Raw genomic sequence first — 20,560 nt, 5'->3', positions numbered from 1 at the left:
GAGACGTTCAAACAATCAGATCAACAAACCATTTAACACAGTCAAACTCTTACTGAAGCCAGTCGCGAGAAAAATGTAAACATCTTTTTTAACGAGAAAAGTCCTCAGTGCCATTATTTGTTCTTCTTTTAATAAAGAAATACTCTCCAGTTCTGATATAACTATGCTGGCAGCATCTACACTAGCCTCTTTAGCAGCTGGCAAAACAGTCACTTCTCACACACGTTTCACACAACAAGCGTTAAACCACAGCCATAGCTCATACTGTAGCTGCCAGTAGTTCCTCAGAGGACGCTGACTGGTCTGGTACCAGTGTGGTTTGATACAAGTGCACAGCCTGAAGCCTGGATTCTTATATGATTTTGTGATGTCCAGCTGCCCCGCAAAGTTAGCCATTAGTAGCACATGTAACAGAATTTTAAGCATCGTAATTGAATGTCTGTCAAAATGAACCTTCGTAGTTGTTGTTAAAATATTCCCTGAACACTGGACATAAAATACCTGTATCTGGAAAGATCCAATGGTATCCAAGCTTATGGAAATGTATCCATATCTGCACATCATATCATCTAACAACAAAGTAAAACTGTCAGACTTTCTGGAACAGGGCCACCTGAAATAGCTACCCCCCCCCCCCTTTGCAAAAATATATCCCCTGTCCTTTTAGCTGTTTTGGTCCCTTCCAACTTCCAAGAACATTTTATTTTTCGTTGTAAGTCTTTTTTTTACCAGTCAGTAGCTAACTTTGGTGCCGTTTGGTGCTGGATAGGTAGTGTATAGTCACTTTTGGGGTGCTTTTTTGTTGCTGAAAACAGCTGCCTGCTGCAGCGTTAGATGAGAGCAGAAAGACAAAAAATTACAGTAAATGTGTCATAAAACCAAAACAACAATCAAGAAAAGGTAAAAAAAACTTCATAGAGGGAGAGAGTTCAGTGACCCCTTTCACATCATTTAATGTATTATTAATGCATAGAGCATTATTAGTGCATTATAGTTAGTTTAAAGGGCCAAACAGCTGAACAATCAGAGTCAAGAAAGACAGTTGATGGTTGAGTCTTAGGGTATCAAATACAGACGCTTTGGGACTCTGGGAATGAGACTTAACCATCAACTATCTTCAAGCTTCCAACCCAAAGTGTTAGATTGTTATTTTTCTTGGCTCTGGTTGTTTTCGTTCAGGCCCGGTGAATCCTTGCAAATGCTATTAAGAGCTCTAGGAGGAGCCAGAAGAACTTTTCACAGATTACCTGTCTCATGTACTACTGTCAGGACACAGTGAAAATTTCAGCAAAATATGATTGAGAAGATAATTTTATAAAAGTTACCTACTGCAGCTTTAACTGGGACAGGCGTTTAATTCCTTTAGCACTAAACTCTTTTGAGATGGGAAACACAATCTAATTGTGCTGCTTTTGTTCAACAAATTTGACAATTAACACCTTGAATTTCAGGTCATACTTTTTTCTCTGTGGCACTGCCATGGCACTTGAAGGTGAACTTCGTTTTACAGCAGCCGAAGATTTACGGCACCCAGCATACAGACAGTGAGCAACGGACTTCGTACGACATTATTCACAACTTGCGTTAACTTTAATGAAACCCTTTGATGCTTTTGATCGGTCAACAATTATCATCTTAATGAGATTACCTGTTTAAACAAAGGACTATTGAAAAAATTAAAAAAAACATACCCCTGTTTTGGTCTCTGTCAACTCCTCCATCTGGCTCTTTGGCTGCCTAAAATGGAGCTATCGTGGCTCAGTAGCTAGAGCAGGTCCTCCATTCCCCAGCTCCACCTGAGCAAGACCTGCCCTGCCCACTGCTTCTAGTGTGCAGTATAGCAGTGGTTTCCTTTCTATCATTATGGATATTTCATATTAATCAAAACTGTGCAATGAACCCAAATGCTGAACTCAGTAACTGCAAGGAGTTTGTGTAAAACAAGTGATTGGGATGACTTTTCTATACATATTTCTGTCTGTATTATATATTTTTTATCATTTTATTTTAATTAGCTTCTTTTTTGTGACAGATTCAGTGTTTTCTTCTCTCTGACGCTTGGCCATTGTTTTGTATACTTTACATTAATACTTACTTCACAGAAGCAAATGGTAAATGGTCTGTACTCCTGTATATAGCGCCTTTCTAGTCTTTTGACCACTTAATGCACTGTAATCTACATCTCACACTCACCCCATTCACACACTGATGGCAGCGGCTGCCATGCAAGGTGCCAACTGCTCACCAGAATGGAAACTAATCATTCATACGCTCATACACTGTATGTACAGCATCAGGAGCAATTTGGGGTTCAGTGTCTTGCTCAAGGACACTTCGACATGCAGCGAGAGGAGCCGGGGATCGAACCCCCAACCTTCCAATTAGTGGAAGACCCGCTCTACCTCTGAACCACAGCTGGCCTAGAAGTAAGCTAAATACTATGATATAGGCCTCCTGTGCATTTCTTTCTAGTACACCTTAAAATCAAGAAGGCCTAACAATGACTCACCATGACACTTTGGCGGCCCCTAGTGGTGGTCGGGACTGCCAGGTGTTGAACCAGTGGAGTATAGGATGGGTCAGATGCTGTGTATGGTGGCTGTGTAACAAAAGAGAAGCCAAGACAACAAATCAGAAACCACAACCAAGATCAAACTCCATCAAAAGTCTAGCTGTCAGTCGGCTTCATGTGGAGAGGAAAGGATGTCTAATTTCTCTAAAAACACTCTTCCTCATTTCTTCTTTCATTGCATGGTTTAACTGAGTCACTGCATGTATCCTCACACAAGTGAGGGAAAGATGGATTCAAATAAAGAACCTCAGTCACAGGCCAGTCCTTCCTTGGACATATGGATGTCCAATCAGCCATGGTCTTTGTCGACAGTAAGTCCAACCTTTTCCGGTAGAAGTTAATGCATTAGAATGGGGTTTTCTGCTTCGTGGTTTCTCTTTTGTTAGTTTGATTTGCAATTTGTTGTTGTGTTTTGTGGTTTGTTGGGTCCTCCTATTTGCTGTTGTGATTTGCACTTCACAGTCAGCATATAGAAGGCTGTAGTCCTGATTCTATTCTATACTTTGGTGCTGGCAGTGGTTTTAAATTAAATTAAAGCTTTTTTTTTCTCCTTCTGCTAGATGAGAGCGGTTTGAATGAATCAAACCAGTAAAGTTGTGGGTGGAAAACTAAAACAGTGTGCTAAAACATGCTACCACACTTCATAGTAAAGTAATTCTAATCGTAACACTTTGCTTAGTTTAGGACTGTAGAGCCATAAAGGGAGAGGTTTGTTCAGCCAGGTGTACCTACGCATCTACACTCCCCACTCTGCAAGACTTCCTGTATACACTAGCAGGTTTAGAACCAGAAATAGGAATTATCCTCACCAAACCCATTCTCATTCCAGGATGCAGTCAAACGCTGCAAAAAGTGGAATCTTAAGAAAGTAAAAAAGCATTGTTTCTTGGAATTTTGTCTTATTTTTTGCTCCTGAACACTAAACTCTTCTGATGTCCTGTTTCAGTGTAACTTGTGGAAATAAACTCTAAAATCTGCAAACAACAAGGACTGGTGCTATGGCTCACTGTTACACTGGTACAGTGATTGATAAGAAAGTATATTACTGTAAGAAACTATGAGAGATGACTACTGCCTTTGACATAACACTGCTATTATTGAGTAGATTGAAAACAAAGGCTTAAATCCTTTGTAGTTAAGAATTAGAGTTAGATACTATAGGCCTATATTGAACTATAATGTATTACAGTCGTTTTCTCTTAAGCTTAGTGCTGCTTTGATAAGAAATTGTATGTTTTAGGGGATCTGGCAGAGATCCAGTTTGGAGCTTCATATCCTAGATGCACAAAGATGATGGAGATATCAGTGCTGCAGTGAACACTCCTACAGGGTTCTCTGATCCCTAGCGGGCAGCCAAGGAAACTCATCTGAATGACTCAGACCGCACAGGTGAACAACCAAATACAACAAGCTGTTGTTCCTCATTTCCTCTGTATATAATCACTGCAGTGTGTAGTGTATAGGGTGACACTTAAACTCAGTGACCTGATATGCAAGTTAGAGAGGTATGACTTTATCTGATATTGATTCTCTGGACACACACCTATTAACTACATTTTGAAGAAGAAACATGTTCACTGGTTCTCAAACTTTGGTATGTATATGTAACCGGTTAGTGTCTGGCGTTGTCTGCGTTGTGTTTTGATGAAGAGGCCCAGACCAGGATATCTTTGGAGGCGATCTCCGTTTATTCTGACAAAGGTGTAAATAACAACAATATCCTCCGGTCAACTGTTATCAACGTGAGCTCCTACACAAATTAAATGACAGAAACATGTGAGCGTTCTACACAATAAGTTTAAGCTAGCAGGTAAACTTATAAGTGTAGTTTAACAGAGGCTAAAACACGGAAATTTCTGTGACCACAGTGTCGCTCACCTCTCCCAAGGAGTACGACAGCAAAAGGGGAGAGGCAAAAGCGTGAGGCACATTTATAGGGGGGGGCCACGAAAGTGAACGTCGGGGGACAGAAAGAGTCTCAAACGTTCCACATATTGACTCAGGAGGCCGGACATGTCAGGTTATAACTATTAAAACAGATTTTGTGTAATTATAATACTACATATTACTGCTGTATAATTGACTCTGTTACATATATGCTGGTTGTACGTGAACTTCCTCCAGTGGTACACAGACACAGAGAAAAATTAAATAAATTAATTCAGATCCCAACAAACTAAATATGTTAGGTAGCCTAAATATTTTGGATAATGGTTTTTTTTAGCCTTTTCATGCCTTTATTGGATAGAGACAGCTGAAGATCAACAGGAAAGGTGGGTGGAGAGAGAGGGGACGACATGCAGCAAAGGACCACAGGTCAGATTCGAACCCGGGCCACTGCAGCAACTCCGTAAATGGGTCGCCAGCTCAACCGACTGAACTAACTGGGCACCAAAACATTTCTATTCTGCTCCGTAACTACGTAACATCTCTGAACTTTGCCCTCCCCACCTGTTAGGCCTTTAGCAAGGCAAGGACTTGAATGCAACTTTCCCACGCTTAGTAAATACAGCAGGCAAAAAAGGAAGCTAAAGTTTCACAGTTCATGTGGTGGATTGCGGTGGCTGGATTGTTGTGCAAACCAGAGCCAATCAAAATGTGGCACATTGTTACAACATGTGGGACGACAAACAAAAGATAACAATGCTGTGCTGTGGGACACCTGATCACATGATAAAATGTAAAAGCTCGAAGAGGCACAGCAACATCTTCATTGATTATTTTAATAATCTGACACATTGACAGATCAGTCAGGATCAATTTTATTTTATAGTTCTGGGTTCTTCTACACATTCAAAAAAGGTCACACACTCAGTCCAGGTTCATACAGAGAAACTAGAGTTAAAAAAAATAAATTAAAAAAAACTTTTTTTTTTTTTTTTCCTTTCCTTGTAAATTTTATATTTTTTTTTATTTTTGCTGCTTAAAAAGGATATTAACAATATTTGTTTGCTGCACTGACTTTACTGCACGCACAGAAAGATTTAAAATGACTGAAATTGAAAGCAATCTCTCTAATCATAAAAGTAAATTGCTAACACTCAATACGACCTTAATAAAACAATTGAACGTAATTTGGAATGAATCACTGCATTTGCAGGAATATTTTAAATATATACATTTTTTATTTGAGGTACACTTTAAAAGGACCAGTGTGTATTTAGTGGCATCTAGTGATGAAGTTGCCAATTGCAACTAACTGAACACACAAACTGTATTTGATGACCTTAGAATGAGAATAGGCTGTGAAACATGTAGGAGAAACTACGGTGGCTACGAAACACCAGTATTTGGTTTGTCCGTTCTGGGCTACTGTAGAAACATAGAGATTCAACAAGGCGATCCACAGATAAAACAGCTCGTTCTAAGGTAACGAAAACACAATGATTCCTATATTCAGGTCATTATACACTAATGAAAACATACCTATGAATATTATATTCCATTTGGCAGGTCATATCTTCCACTGCAGCTTTTCTTGTTGTTTTCTTTGGACCAGACTGACATCTTTAGGCAGCAATTGTCCTTTTGGGGGAAACAACCGCACTTTCACATAACGAGAGAAACGGGAAAATGCCGAAAATGCTGTTGTGTAACAGGTTGTAAAACAAATAAACATATGAGTCCAGATCCCATCCTTCCAGGAGAGGATCCCAAAATGAGAGCAGTCAGAATGTACGAGCCTCCAGAGAACAATCATTTTTTATTTTGGCTGCAGTATAAATTCCTTTTTGATGAGAATAAATGTGAATTAGCTTCTGTCTTTTAAATGATGCAGAATAAGAAACTACACCGAAACAACCATATTAATAACCAAAGCTTTCAGATAAGATACATGAATATTCACTGTCAGTGGGAAATAATGACGCTGCTGACAGTTACTACTGATGGATAGCTGGAGTGGAGATGGAGTGGGAGGCTGCTGGAGTGCAGTCATACAGTATAGCATCACCAGTAAACATGACTGTGGTCTCTTACTTAATCTCAGTCTGGTCCCTTTGGTCCCCTCCCTCAGCTCAGATCATCCAAGAGCCCTCTATAAATGACACCAATAATTACACCACATTGAAGAGAGTCAGTCACTTAAATGAAATAATATCTGCTGAAACTTTCATTATATCCTGACAGTAGTACATGAGACAGATCATCAGGTTCCTCTGGCTCATTTTAGCGCCTTTAATGGCATTTGCAAGAATCCACTGCACCCGAACTCAAACAACCAATCAGACTCAAGAAAGATAGAAAGACACTTTGGGTTAGTGGCTTGAAGATATTAGCAAATGGAATGAGTGCAAATTTCCCCCTAGGCCACTATTTGGCACAGTACTATAGGCCTATAGTACTATAGGCACAGTGAGGTGTCAGGGGGGGCGCGACAGGCAGGGGGGACTGACGGAGGAGGAGAGATGGAGAAGTTTCTGACAGGAGTAAAAAGAAAAATGGAGGAGGCGTCAGAGGCAAGAACAGCAAGTGACGGTAACCGGCATAAACCTAATAAGAGGAAATATGACGAAGCCTACATAGCCCTGGGTTTACCGTGAATACGGTCGGAAATGAGGAAAGACCTGTGTGTGTTTTATGTTTAAAAACTCTGACAGTGGACAGCATGAAACCAAACAAATTAAGACGGCACCTGGAGACCTTACACCCAAGTTATGTCAATAAGCCACTGGACTTTTTCATCGGATACTCGATGAGTATCGCCAACAGGCCGGTCATTTAGTGAGCGCGGCATCAGTAAATAAAAACGCACCGTTAGCCTCGTACAAACACCACCACATCACAAGGTGCAAAAAACCATCACACAATTGCAGAGGAGCTAATATACTCCGGCAGCATTGAACATGGTCACAATCATAGGTGAGAAAAGTGCTGAGACACTGAATACTGTCCCTCTGTCTAATGACATGATCGGGAGACATATATCTGTTTGTTTGTTTGTGTGTGCGCGCGCGCTGTCTGCTGTGTTCAGACTGTTAAATAAAAAAGATTGTTTATATCTTACTACTTGTATTTTTGGATGAAAACTGTATTATATTGAACTATACAGTATCTTAATGCATTCCGTCGAGTCAAATATCCTATATGGCTTTAATAGAAAAATGTATTTGAAGCATCGTGACGCATTGTGATGCATCGAGGAATCGAATCGCTGACATGATAATCGTAATCGAATCGGGAGATCAGTGACAATTCACACCTCTACTTTACATGCCTACATTTGTAGTCTAACCACCTCACTTGGTGTTTTTAAGTTATTTTTTCTTGTTCAGTGAGAGAAATCTAGTCTCTGCTGGGCTTTAACGAGTGCATCGAAGTCAGGTTGAATGTCTGAGGTGGAGATGCGAAGCACAGCTGACAGATGATCATCAGTGAGAGAGGATCTATACCTGGATTTTGTAAACTTCATCATTGAAAATGTTTGTTCACATATGTAGGTGTGAGCCGTGCTAAGGGTGGATAAATTAAAACACAAGTGCCGACAACGCCACCTAGGTTTAACTGAGGCCTAGGACCTCTTAGGATCACCAAATTAAAGTTAGGGTAAACAGGTTCTTTTATGTCGGGGAGAGCAGTAAACAGTGTTATTTTTAAAACAATGAGTACAGCCAGTGGAACACAGTTGAACACAATTTATTTTAAAATAAGTAAAAACAACTAAAAGCTCTACCTTCAAATAAACTAAACAAAGAACACAAACAACTAAAACCCAGCTAAAATAATGTGGCACGGATGGAGTGGGAGGTCAACAACGGCAGTCGCGGGTCTCTGGTGGCGACCACCTGCTCTTCACCTGGCTCCGCTCTTCGGCAGCCTGTCGAGGGAAACTCAGGGCCAGTCAATGTCCTTTAACAAGGCACAACTTTATATATTACACACTACACAAACACCGGTCTGAAACGGGACTTACGCGGGAGGGAGAAGTTTTACCTTCTCCCAATTATAGCCGCTAACGGTCGGTGTTTGCTCCGGTGTCTCTTCAGACCTCTTCCAGTGCGATGATCTGCTCTGTCTCTCTGTCGGCTTCCTGCTGTCCGGCCCGTTGTGACCTCCGTGTCCTCCCTCGTGCCCTCTGTGTCCTCCCTCGTGCCCCCCGGGTATCTTCCATAGTGTCCTTTTTATCCAAGAACAGTCACTCCCCTCTCTGGGTGCCAGGTGTAAGTCCTTATGCTTGATTAAGGTATGTCTCCGGTGGGGAAGTAAAACCAACGTAACACAAACACACTTCAAAATAAAAGCATGCAATAATAAATAAGACAAAAACACAGCAAATTCAAAGTAAAAGCATGCTTAAATAAAATCAAACTTCCCCCCGTGACATCTCCCCACACTTTAAAGTTAGCAGTCCCTGCAACATGTTATGAGTCTCTATAACGGACTGGAGTTTGTCCAAAGTTTACCCTGGTGGAGCATCGTAGGGCACCCTCAGGTTCCACATTCACAGGCGGTATGGCTACCGGTGCTGGAAGGAACCCGTAGATCATGGGCTGGATGGGTCCCTGCATCTGGACAACCGGCTCAGTGGTTGGTAGCGGGACTTCGGTTGGGGGTACTGTACACACCTTAAGTGAGTTCCTATGGATATTTTGTATTCTGCCACCCTTCTCTGGCTGAATCTTGTACACAACCCCTGTATCCCCCACCTGCTCCAACACCACCCATGGCTCTGGTTCCCACCAAGTACACAACTTTCCTGCCCCTCGTCTGTTCCTATCTCGCACCCACACCCTTTCCCCCGGTAAAAGTGGTAACGCTTTGGCCCTCTTGTCATAGTGCTGCTTGTTCTGGGTGGCTGCACTCTCTATTCTTTGTTTAGCCAGGCTATAAGCTAAGGACAGTTTCTGCTGGTGGTCTTGTACCCACCCACCTACATCGTGCCTCATCTGTTGGGGACCTACACCTAATCCTACATCAACAGGAAGTCGCAGGTGTCGCCCAAACATGAGGAAGGAAGGGGTATACCCAGTCGCACTGTGTGTGGTGTTATTATAGGCGTGTGTCAGTTCGGGCAGATAGTCGGGCCAGTGAGATTGCTTAGACGTCTCTAAAGAGCGGAGCATATTTAACAAGGTCTGATTAAAACGCTCTGCACTGCCATTTCCTGCGGGATGGTAGGGAGTTGTGCGGCTTTTAGTTATACCATAGGTATCACAAAATTGTTTCATAAGTGCAGATTCGAAATTAGGTCCCTGGTCAGAATGGAAACGGGCGGGGCAACCAAATGGTTGGATCACATGGGTCCACAGGGCCTTTACTGTAGTCTGAGCTGTTTGATCTCGAGTGGGAATAGCCCAAGAAAAACGGGTAAACAGATCAGTAGCAACAAGAATGTTCTGGTAGGTGTCTGTGGGCCGACCTAAGGACAAAAAGTCCAACCCCACCACTTCTAAGGGGTAGGATACTGTGAATGGATTTAGGGGGCCTTAGGCTCCACCCTGTCTCGCTGCAGGTTACAGGCAACACAACCCTGCTGCAACTGACGTACCTCCCTCTCCATATCAGGCCAATAGAACCGCTGACGGATCCGGTTTAGGGTTCTCTCCACACCAGCATGGGCAGCGGCTTCATGGATCCTCTTCCAAACTTCTTGGCTCCTAGATTCTGGACACACAATCTGGAAACACACTTCGTGTGTGTGCGGGTCAATCATTTTACGACACAGTATTTTGCTTTTAACCTGAAGTTTTCGCTTTTGTTGCAACAGTCTCTGGGCTCTAAGGGACAATGTCAGGCGCTCTGGTCTCGTCGGTATCATTTGGGTTTCCACATACCTCTTAATGATTTGAAGGTCCGCATCACCAGCTTGTGCCTCCTCCCACTCTCTGCCTGTCCACTCCTCTTCACCTCCCTCAGGGGTCAGTTCAATGGCTGCCGTGACTGGAACGGTTTCCAGCTCAAGGTTTTCACATGAGGCATCTGCAGTCAGTGGGTTAATTGGGAACCGAGACAGGGCATCTGCATTTACATTACTTTTACCTGAGCGGTACTTGATGTCATAATCGAAGGAGGCAAGCTGTGCGACCCAGCGCTGTTCCACGGCACCCAGGCGAGCTGTCTGTAAGTGGGCCACAGGGTTATTGTCAGTGTACACCGTGAATCGGGCTCCAGTCAGATAGTCTTTAAATTTCTCGGTTACTGCCCACTTAAGAGCCAGGAGCTCTAGTTTGAAAGAGCTATAATTTGCATCATTCTGCTCTGTTGGGTGTAGGCTGCGACTGGCATAGGCTATCACTCGTTCTCGCCCTTGTTGGACCTGGGCCAAGACTGCTCCCAAACCATGATTACTGGCATCTGTGTAAACGAGGAATGGCAGGGAGTAATCAGCATATGCCAAAACAGGTGTTTGTGTTAAAGCTGCTTTCAGGTGATCAAAGGATGTCTGGCACTCTGAGGACCACTGTACCTTTCGGATTTGCGACTTTTTATCAGCAGGGATGCCTGTCAGCAGTTGGTTGAGGGGGCGTGCAATCTTTGCAAAGCCAGAAACGAAGCATCTGTAATAGCCAGCTAAGCCAAGGAAGGCTCGTACCTGTCTTACAGTGGTGGGGATGGGCCAGTCTTTTACGGCTGAGATTTTGTCTGGATCAGGACTCACCCCTTTTGGTCCACCACATGGCCCAGGAATTTCACTTCCTTCTGCAGGAGTTTGCACTTATCCAGGCGCAGTTTCAAGCCATGCCGCCACAGTTTGTTAAACACCTCATCTAGCTGCTGTAGATGGGAGGAAAAGTCAGGTGAATAAATGATAATGTCATCCAAATAAACCAGTAAGGATTCTGACAATTGGCCATTTAAACATTGTTGCATCAGACGTTGGAAGGTAGCTGGCGCATTGCACAGGCCGAAGGGCATACGCTCAAATTCATACAGCCCCAGCGGTGTGGTGAAGGCGGTCTTCTCCTGGTCTTGGGTGTCCATCTCAACTTGCCAATAGCCACTGGCTAAGTCAAGAGTAGAAAACCATTCTGCTCTGGTCAGACTGGTCAAGGTTTCTTCAATCCTGGGCAGGGGAAATGCATCTTTATGAGTTATTGCATTTAACTTCCTGTAATCCACACAGAATCTCCAACTGCCATCTTTTTTCTCACCAGTACTATGGGTGCCGCCCATGGGCTACAGCTCTCTTTAATGACACCTTGCTCCAGCATACCTGAGAGTAGGGATTTCATCTCTTTATACATGGCAGGGGGAAGAGGTCGATGTCGTTCTCGGATAGGTGGTGCATCACCAGTATGGATGCGATGTTGTACCAGGTCTGTACGTCCGAAGTCCTCATTGTGCTGTGCAAACACCTTCTGCCATTTCAGCAGCAGGGCGCGCAGCTCCTCCTGTTGCTGCTCAGACAGATCAGGCCTGTTGGAGAGTTCACTCACCCCTATCGGCAGCTTCTGGTCCTCCTCGTCAACTGCAGCATTTACCAGTGTCACTCCAACAACACAATCACCTTCAAGGGACAGGTTAAGGTCGCAGGCTCCATGTACATCCGCTTCATCCACCCGGGACAGTTTGCCAAGCTTCTGGTACCGATCTAGCATCAAACAGTAGGGGTGTGGGTTAAAAACTCTCACAGGGACTCTGCCATTTCTTATCACTGCTAGGGTCCTGGCCACCCTCACACTGCAAGTCTCAGGCAGCGCTTCAATTAGGGCACAGTAATCTTTTCCCCCCAGGCTCATCCGAGCCCGACCCCACACCAGTACTTCACTCTTTGGGGGAATTTTGATGACCCGTCGGCTGGCTGGCCGCACGTACCCCAACATCCCGTCCTCTGTCATGGTAGCCTCAATGTGTCTGCATGTAGCAAATGCATCCCTCCAAACCCGCTGTCTCTGTAACGTCTGTGGGGGGGGAACAGACCCTCTGGGACATTTAAAAAAAACAGTCCAACAAGCAGTAACAACATTCATTCCAATGATGAGTGGGTGTGTACAGTGTTCATCCTTCACAATCACAATTCCTCTTCCAGGTATCTTAGCACCCTCTAGCTCCAGATCTAATACGGCATAGCTCGTATAAGGGATCTCCAGGCCATTTGCGGCCTGTAACTTAAAAACTATAGGAGCCTTTCCAAGCTTAGCTTGGGTAAAATGTTGCTCAAAGAGGCTTTGCTGCATTAAGGTGACCTGGGACCCCGTGTCTAATAGCCCCGACAGTGTAACTCCTTCAATGTTTACGTCTATAGTTGGACACCTTCCAATAAATGCTTCAGTGGGCCCGTTTTCTTCTGTTGTACTTTCAACCCCTGCCCCTCGGACCTCAGCAGCAGGGAAAGCTAGTTTAAAGCCTGCCGAGCAGTAGTTGGCCTCCTACAAAATCTAGCTATGTGGCCGGCTTGTCTGCATTGGCGGCAAATGGGCCTACCTTGCTCATCCCAGGTGTTCGTCTGGGAAACTGATCGTTGTCGCTCCCTATAGGGCTGTATTAGGGGCTGTGGTGCAATAACAGCTGGTTGAAGGAGCGGTTTAATCTCTCGCAACAGTTCCTGGGTCAGTCCGGTCATCTGAGATTTCACGTCTTCCATGATCTCTCTTTTCAGGGTCTCTCTCCAGCTGGTGTCCTGTGATGGAGGAGGCACATTTGGTTTATACACAGAAGCACAGATTACCTCCGGTTGGGGGGTTCCCATGTTCTGTATCAAGCAGCAGCGCCTCCTGTCTGAGTGCAGAAAAAGTTTCATCAGGGTTACGGCGGGCATAGACCTTCAGGGCCTGAGCCAGGGAACTTTCACGCAGCCCCAACAGCAGCTGGTCTCGCAGGACTGTGTCAGGGGGAGTTCCATCAGGGTCATGTTGCCGCAACCTGCAATACAGCTCTCTTAGTCTTAGAATGAATGAGGGCACAGTCTCGTCTGGTCTTTGGACACAACTAAAAAACTGAGACCTTAACACTGGGGCGGGGGGTTCTGTCTCCATATAGAGAGTCCAAATACAGAAAGATTTTGCGTACTCTATCCCTTTCGTCATCCTCTAAAACACTGACCTGCCGTTTGGCTTCCCCAGCTAACGCACCCAACACAATGTCAATTTTTCTGGCCTCTGCTAGCTCTTGCGCTCCAAGTAAGCCCTGTATTTGCTCCTTCCAGTCATGATATTTCAGGTCACAATTTGGTCCTTTAAACTTTGGCAGCCAAGGGGCACCAGGATATACAGGCATCATCATATTCACTGTTTTAAAATACACCACACTGCTCTCTGTACCCGATCCTGCCGACAACGCCAAAATGTGAGCCGTGCTAAGGGTGGATAAATTAAAACACAAGTGCCGACAACGCCACCTAGGTTTAACTGAGGCCTAGGACCTCTTAGGATCACCAAATTAAAGTTAGGGTAAACAGGTTCTTTTATGTCGGGGGAGAGCAGTAAACAGTGTTATTTTTAAAACAATGAGTACAGCCAGTGGAACACAGTTGAACACAATTTATTTTAAAATAAGTAAAAACAACTAAAAGCTCTACCTTCAAATAAACTAAACAAAGAACACAAACAACTAAAACCCAGCTAAAATAATGTGGCACGGATGGAGTGGGAGGTCAACAACGGCAGTCGCGGGTCTCTGGTGGCGACCACCTGCTCTTCACCTGGCTCCGCTCTTCGGCAGCCTGTCGAGGGAAACTCAGGGCCAGTCAATGTCCTTTAACAAGGCACAACTTTATATATTACACACTACACAAACACCGGTCTGAAACGGGACTTACGCGGGAGGGAGAAGTTTTACCTTCTCCCAATTATAGCCGCTAACGGTCGGTGTTTGCTCCGGTGTCTCTTCAGACCTCTTCCAGTGCGATGATCTGCTCTGTCTCTCTGTCTGCTTCCTGCTGTCCGGCCCGTTGTGACCTCCGTGTCCTCCCTCGTGCCCTCTGTGTCCTCCCTCGTGCCCCCCGGGTATCTTCCATAGTGTCCTTTTTATCCAAGAACAGTCACTCCCCTCTCTGGGTGCCAGGTGTAAGTCCTTATGCTTGATTAAGGTATGTCTCCGGTGGGGAAGTAAAACCAACGTAACACAAACACACTTCAAAATAAAAGCATGCAATAATAAATAAGACAAAAACACAGCAAATTCAAAGTAAAAGCATGCTTAAATAAAATCAAACTTCCCCCCGTGACATAGGTAGCGCCAAAGAGAACCAACATCTTCTGAGCATGTCTCCTCATGTTCGGAAAGTTTTCCTTCTTAAGAGAAGAGTAGAAATCCAGCAGAGATCCTGACTTAAAGTGCTCTGCCAGTACTGCATCAGACTGCAGGTCAATGAGTTCCAGCTGAACATCACCGGGTGCATTATCCACACTGCAGGTAAAGGGAGAGGAAATCATGTGCATTTTATCCTCGATTGTTCTGAGATCTTCAAATCGCCTTGAAAACTCACCGTGCAATGCTCCTAACATGGATGAGTACCTGCGGAGGTGATCAGCTGATGGTGTGACTTCTTTCACGGTTTGCATGTGAGTGAGAGTGTTGCTCTCCAGTTGGCTTGAAAGAAACTGCATCTTTCTCATGAAAGCCTTCACCAGGCTGTGCATTTCATGAACAAAAAGGCCCTTGCCTTGCAGTTTGGTGTTCAGTTCATTGATCAGTGCAGTCACATCAACAGCAAATGCAAAATCTGCCATCCAGTCCTCATCTGAGAGCTCTGGGATGTCTTTGCCTTTCTTCTCAAAACCCTCGAATCTCTGCTTTCAGGTCCCAAACTCTTTTTAGCACTTTGCCCAGGCTGAGCCATCTGACAGCTGTGTGGTAGCCGATGTCACTTGGCTCAGTCTCATGCTCCTCCAAACGTGCAACAAACTGTCTGTGATTCAATGCCCGTGCCCTGATGAAGTTTACTGTTTTAGCAACAACATCAATAACATGGTTAATTTTTAGTGACTGACTTGCACAACACATGTTGGTGTATGATACAATGCAAAAATACCAATTTCTGATCTGCGTCGATTTCTGTCACTTTATCTTGCATACCTTTCAAAAGTCCGACATTTTCCCTGTAAGATTTGGACAATCGTCCATTGTGACACCTGCCAGTCTGTCCCATTTCGATCCCAGAGTGTCCATGCACGCATTTACCTCCGTAAACAGATCGCTCCCTGTCATCGTCCCTTCCATCGACCGCATGGCTGCCAGCTCCTCCGTAATCTTGAAGTCTGTTATCCCCCGGACAAATATGAGTAGCTGGGCTGTGTCGCGGACATCACAGCTCTCGTCCAAAGCCAAGGAGAAAAAGTCAAAACTTTCCACTTCACGTTGCAGCTGAAGCTCCAGATTCCCCGCAATGTGCTCGATCCTCCTCGTCACGGTTCGGTTAGCTAGCAAAGCTTCCGATGTTCGCGCCCTTTCAGCATCAGTCAAGTTTTTGTATTTCTCCGCTAATGCTGACTCAAATTGTAGTCCTTAAAGATGGCGATCTGCTCCCCGCAAACTAAACACACGGCTTTACCTCCGACTTCAGTAAACAAATACTTAGCAGTCCAGTTTTTGTTGAACGCCTGCATTCGACATCTACCTTTCTTTTTTTTAGCATGAGCGGACATTTGAGGGCTAAAGTCATCTGGTGACAACGATCCAATCACGCGCAGGTGTTGCTATACGTATCGCGTCATTATGTACGTGAATAAAAAACAACTTCAAAATAAAAGCAATGCAGCTTTAGTCCATGCATGAGGTAAAATGAGAAAATACGTTTATTTTGTCATTTCCAATTAAGCATCCGCTGGGTGCTGAAGCCATGTAATGCAAAAATATACAGTACTATCCAAGGTGGTAAAACATTTGCATATGGACAGATCGAGACAGTGTGCAGACGATTACAGAGTGGCCCTTTGACAGATTACAATAAAATAAAAAAGAAGAGGTATTTCTCCTTATAGATCATAAATAAGGTGAAACAATTTGGTAATAATTACTGGACACACAACTAGATCTGGGAATCAGGAAATCTCGTCATTCCAAAGTCACTAGCTGCAGAGTGACCCTGACACAGACTTCTCTCAAATACACGCAAATATGTTTATTTTGGACATGGCTATATGTCCTGATGTGATCATTCATCACCAACCTCATACAAGGCCCGGCAAGAGGCACTTAACTTTCCATATCCATATCCATATCCATATCTATAAGTAATTTCCCCACGGGATTATTATCTGATATGACTTCGTGCAAAAATTGAGAGCCAACTGTGGAAAAATATAAACTGTTTATTCAGTTATTCAGTCTATAGTATCTAATAAGTTGCAGTACTCCTCCAGTATGCTTCCATAGAGAGATCAATTTCTCGAGCTGTCCGATTCTGTCTGTCAGTCCCCCTGAGCTGGAAGCCTTTTTCTTAATGTACACTTTCACTCAATGAAAACACAGACATGTCAGTAACTTCTGCATCTGCTAAGCAGGTTTTCAGCACTTCTCAGCTCTACATGTGAGGTTATTTCAGCATTTGTCATAAAAAACTTGAACACACAAATTGAATTAAAACTGCACTGAGCATGGATTATGTGGGCTTCTATACCCCTACAGCACATGTGGTTCAGCTCATTTCTTACTGCTATTGTGTTACAGAAATATTTGCAGTTGAAAGGGGCACGTCATGTCTGAATTATACTACTAGGGCTCCCCAGGGGGAAAATGAGCTGTGGGGTCCTTTTGACCCCCCATTCCTTCACTCTCATTGTTTCCTGTACCCCATTCCTGTCCACATGTGTACTATAAATACAAACTGACAAGTTGATCGACTAGGAGCCTGTGGTCTTTGGGCCACCTGGAGCTGCTGCCCTCTTTGCCCATTTGATATACAGATTAGATAGTATGTACTGAAGATTCAGCTCAGAAATTGGAACCCTGACATTGTTTTTACATGGAACAGCATTTTTCAACATGAAAAAGAAAGTTGTTTTTTGTTTGTTCATGAAAAATATGTATTTGTGTCCTCCTACAAGAGATTTTCTCTGACTCACAAATGGGCAAAAAACTAATTTTATCTGGCTCATCTGCACTCTTTCATGGCTTCAGGTCCTTTTGCTTTCTTTTTGTCAGCTGCAGATGTGTCATACAATAAACTCCATTAAGCCAAGTGCAGCAGCTTGTGTTCACACTGACTCTCAAACTGATTTACAGCAGCCACTGTACCTTTGAACAGCATTTACTTTTCATGTGGCACATAAGGAAAGGAGTGAACTCCTGCTGACACTACATTACAGTAATAATAGTGTGTTAAAAGGTGATTTTAGTCTCAAGTTGGGGAACTGAGATAATTGCTTCGAAAACCTGACATTACTCAGACTGCTGTGTTTAAAGAATATATTAAAGCCTGTCTCTGAAGGATGGACATTGAGAAATATAACAACTACTGACAGCTATCTGATTTGCGGTGTTGGGTAGTAACTGATTAAATGTAATCAGGATTGAGTAATGAGTTTACCAAAAAATAGATAACTATAATATGCCCATTACATTTGAAAAACATGTGATTATTACAGTTACACTGTCAAGGATTACTTGATTTTTTATTACATCTTTAAAATATGGTGAAAATTTTATTCATGATAACCAGTGCGCTATTAAAGCTGCAGTAGGTCATTTTTATGAAAATAACTTTTTCTCATATTTTCTGAAACTGGGTCTGTGAAGTGAAGCCAAAGTGTCTTAAACCTGCATTCTATGTAATGGCAGCTCCATTGGCTGCAATATAAAATTCTACCATGCAGTCTTATGTAAAGGAGCTAATTTCTCACTTGATTTATGAGCTCAGTAAACAGTTTCCTAATGAGTTTATAGTCTCAATCTCTAGTTTCAGTCTTCTTCCATACAGCATGATGTTCATTTAGTAAATGATGGTCCCATTTACAGTAAAATAGACCATAAAGCAGGGTACGCTTTAGGGCGGGGCTAGCTTGTGATTGACACGTCATTGTCAGTGAGTCCATCCAGCCGACGCACCAAACTCAGATCAAACTGTCAAACTAGGCAGTGCTGATCAGATATATGGATCCAGATTCTGTCACTGTGTTGACTGTTTCTCTCCTAAAACCTTTTCAGAAACATATTTTAATGTACTGTTTATCTGGAATACGAGATCATTTGTAATCAGGAGAGCTGCCCTTGTTTCCTGCTACGGACGAGTCAAAACTGTGCAGCCAATGAGAGCAGCCACAAACTATCATAGCAATGGCCACAACACCATAAAACGGTAACAACAATGTAATTTGTATTCAGTAACTGACTACATTTCACAGTAATCTGACCCAGCAGTGCTGATTTGTAAGTGGGTAGCAGACCAGTGTGGGATTTGATCTGTGTGTGGGTGCTTATTTTTCCTCCCACTGTTTAAGACATTCAAGTTTCTGGAACTGGAAACTCCACATTGCCTGCAGGTGCCACATGTCACATGCCATGTGAAGTTATCACTATAGGCCTATATGTTACCCTGTGATAGACAACCTGCCCTGGGTCAAAGCTGCCTCTTGCTCAGTTTGTGGTATAGGTTCCAGTCCTCTGCGACCCTGAAAAGGAGTCAAGAGGTTTAGAAAATAAATGGATGGATGATTGAAAACTTAAACTCAATAAAAAAAATCACGTGGAATTGTGCTCTCAGATTTGATTCCCAGATAGCTTAATTAGTTTGGGCCGCTAGGCCATATATTGTGTTTTACTTAAGTATGGCTTACACTGAATATACTATGGCTGTAAAATAAGGGCCTCAACTGTGTTTAAGACAAAAGCAAACAGTATGTGTCCCAGTAGTCATAGTAGTGGGACTGGCTCTGGTTCATAAGATGCATGCTGAATGCAAAAATAAAAGGTTGAGCTTCCCTAACTTCTGTGTGGCTCACAAACAGCATGAATGGTGACCAAGTTTATAGTGGCATAATGTGAACTGAATCATATTTTACAGGATAATCTCTGAGCCACACCTTTCGCCCAGTGTCAGCTAGGATCGGCTCCTGTCCTGGTGCGACCCCCGAAGATTAGTGGGTATAGCTAATGCAGGGATGGATTGATAGTTCCCATAGCAGGTAAAACTATTAACATTAAAGCTGCAGTTAATCAAAAAATAAATGTTTTGTTTGGGGCAGCAGGAAGCTGCATTGACATGTTATCCACATTATCAGCTCATAAAGTTGTAAAGGCTGACGTGTCAGTAAACAGTTGCCTTTAGGCCTTTTTCACAGCAGTCCTTTTGACTTGTCATAGTAGGAAAAATACAGATGTTACATATATTAGGGCTTTTTGACTTTATTTGATAGGACTCAAACCTGTGGCCATTGCAAGAAGGACTTGGTACGTGGGGAGCCAGCTCTACCAGGTCGACTACTACTAATAACATTAACATTGACTGTTAATTCAATTCAATTCAATTTTATTTGTATAGCGCCAATTCATAACAGAAGTTATCTCAGGTCTAGACCGAACTCTTTATAACATTATTTACAGAGACCCAACAGTACCACCATGAGCAAGACCTTGGAGACAGCAGCAAGGAAAAACTTCCTTTTAAGAGGCAGAAACCTAGGACAGACCCTTCGGCTCTAGGTGGGTGGTCGTCTGCCTCGACCAGTTGGGGTGAGAGAGAGAGAGAGAGAGAGAGAGAGACAGAGACAGACAGACAGAGGTGCACAGCAACAACAGTAGCAACAACTGCACTAATAGTAGTGACTGATGATGATGAACATGAAGAAGATGATGACGACGAATGTGAAGTTAGTAACATGCATTAATGGGACATGAATGTGTGCAGAAAGGGAGGGAGAGGAAGAGAGGAGCTCAGTGCATCATGGGAAATCCCTCGATAGTCTAGGCCTATAGCAGCATAACTAAGGGATGGTTCAGGACTCGCCTGATCCAGCCCTAACTATAAGCTTTATCAAAGAGGAATGTCTTAAGCCTACTCTTGAATGTGGAGAGGGTGTCTGCCTCCCGAACCACAACTGGAAGCTGGTTCCACAGGAGAGGAGCTTGGTAACTGAAGGCTCTGGCTCCTGTTCTACTTTTAGAGACTATAGG

General features: G+C 43.5%; 1 protein-coding gene across 8 annotated transcripts; it reads right to left on the bottom strand.

Moving 5' to 3' along the window:
* Positions 1-8,190: 8,190 nt before the first annotated feature.
* On the bottom strand, positions 8,191-14,677 carry LOC127371857 (uncharacterized). Of its 8 annotated transcripts, none has more exons than XR_007886463.1 (3): positions 11,662-14,677; positions 10,345-11,573; positions 8,191-10,187 (listed from the first exon to the last, which is right to left on the bottom strand). XR_007886463.1 is itself a non-coding variant. In XM_051415036.1 (3 exons), exons 1-3 carry the CDS (start codon positions 12,685-12,687, stop codon positions 11,568-11,570), a joined length of 855 nt encoding a protein of 284 aa, XP_051270996.1. In that variant the 5' UTR covers positions 12,688-14,677; the 3' UTR covers positions 8,191-11,567. The 8 variants fall into 8 exon arrangements, 5 of the variants coding, with proteins under 5 accessions (XP_051270996.1, XP_051270997.1, XP_051270994.1 ...); XR_007886462.1 differs by having other exon boundaries at positions 8,191-10,864; positions 10,977-11,573; XR_007886464.1 differs by having other exon boundaries at positions 8,191-11,573; positions 11,662-12,101; positions 12,326-14,677.
* Positions 14,678-20,560: the final 5,883 nt, after the last annotated feature.

The sequence above is a fragment of the Dicentrarchus labrax genome, unplaced genomic scaffold, assembly GCF_905237075.1.
Source record: "Dicentrarchus labrax unplaced genomic scaffold, dlabrax2021, whole genome shotgun sequence".
Lineage (NCBI taxonomy): Eukaryota > Metazoa > Chordata > Actinopteri > Moronidae > Dicentrarchus > Dicentrarchus labrax.
The sequence above is the reverse complement of the archived record's forward strand: the minus strand, read 5'-3'. Positions and strand labels throughout refer to the sequence as shown.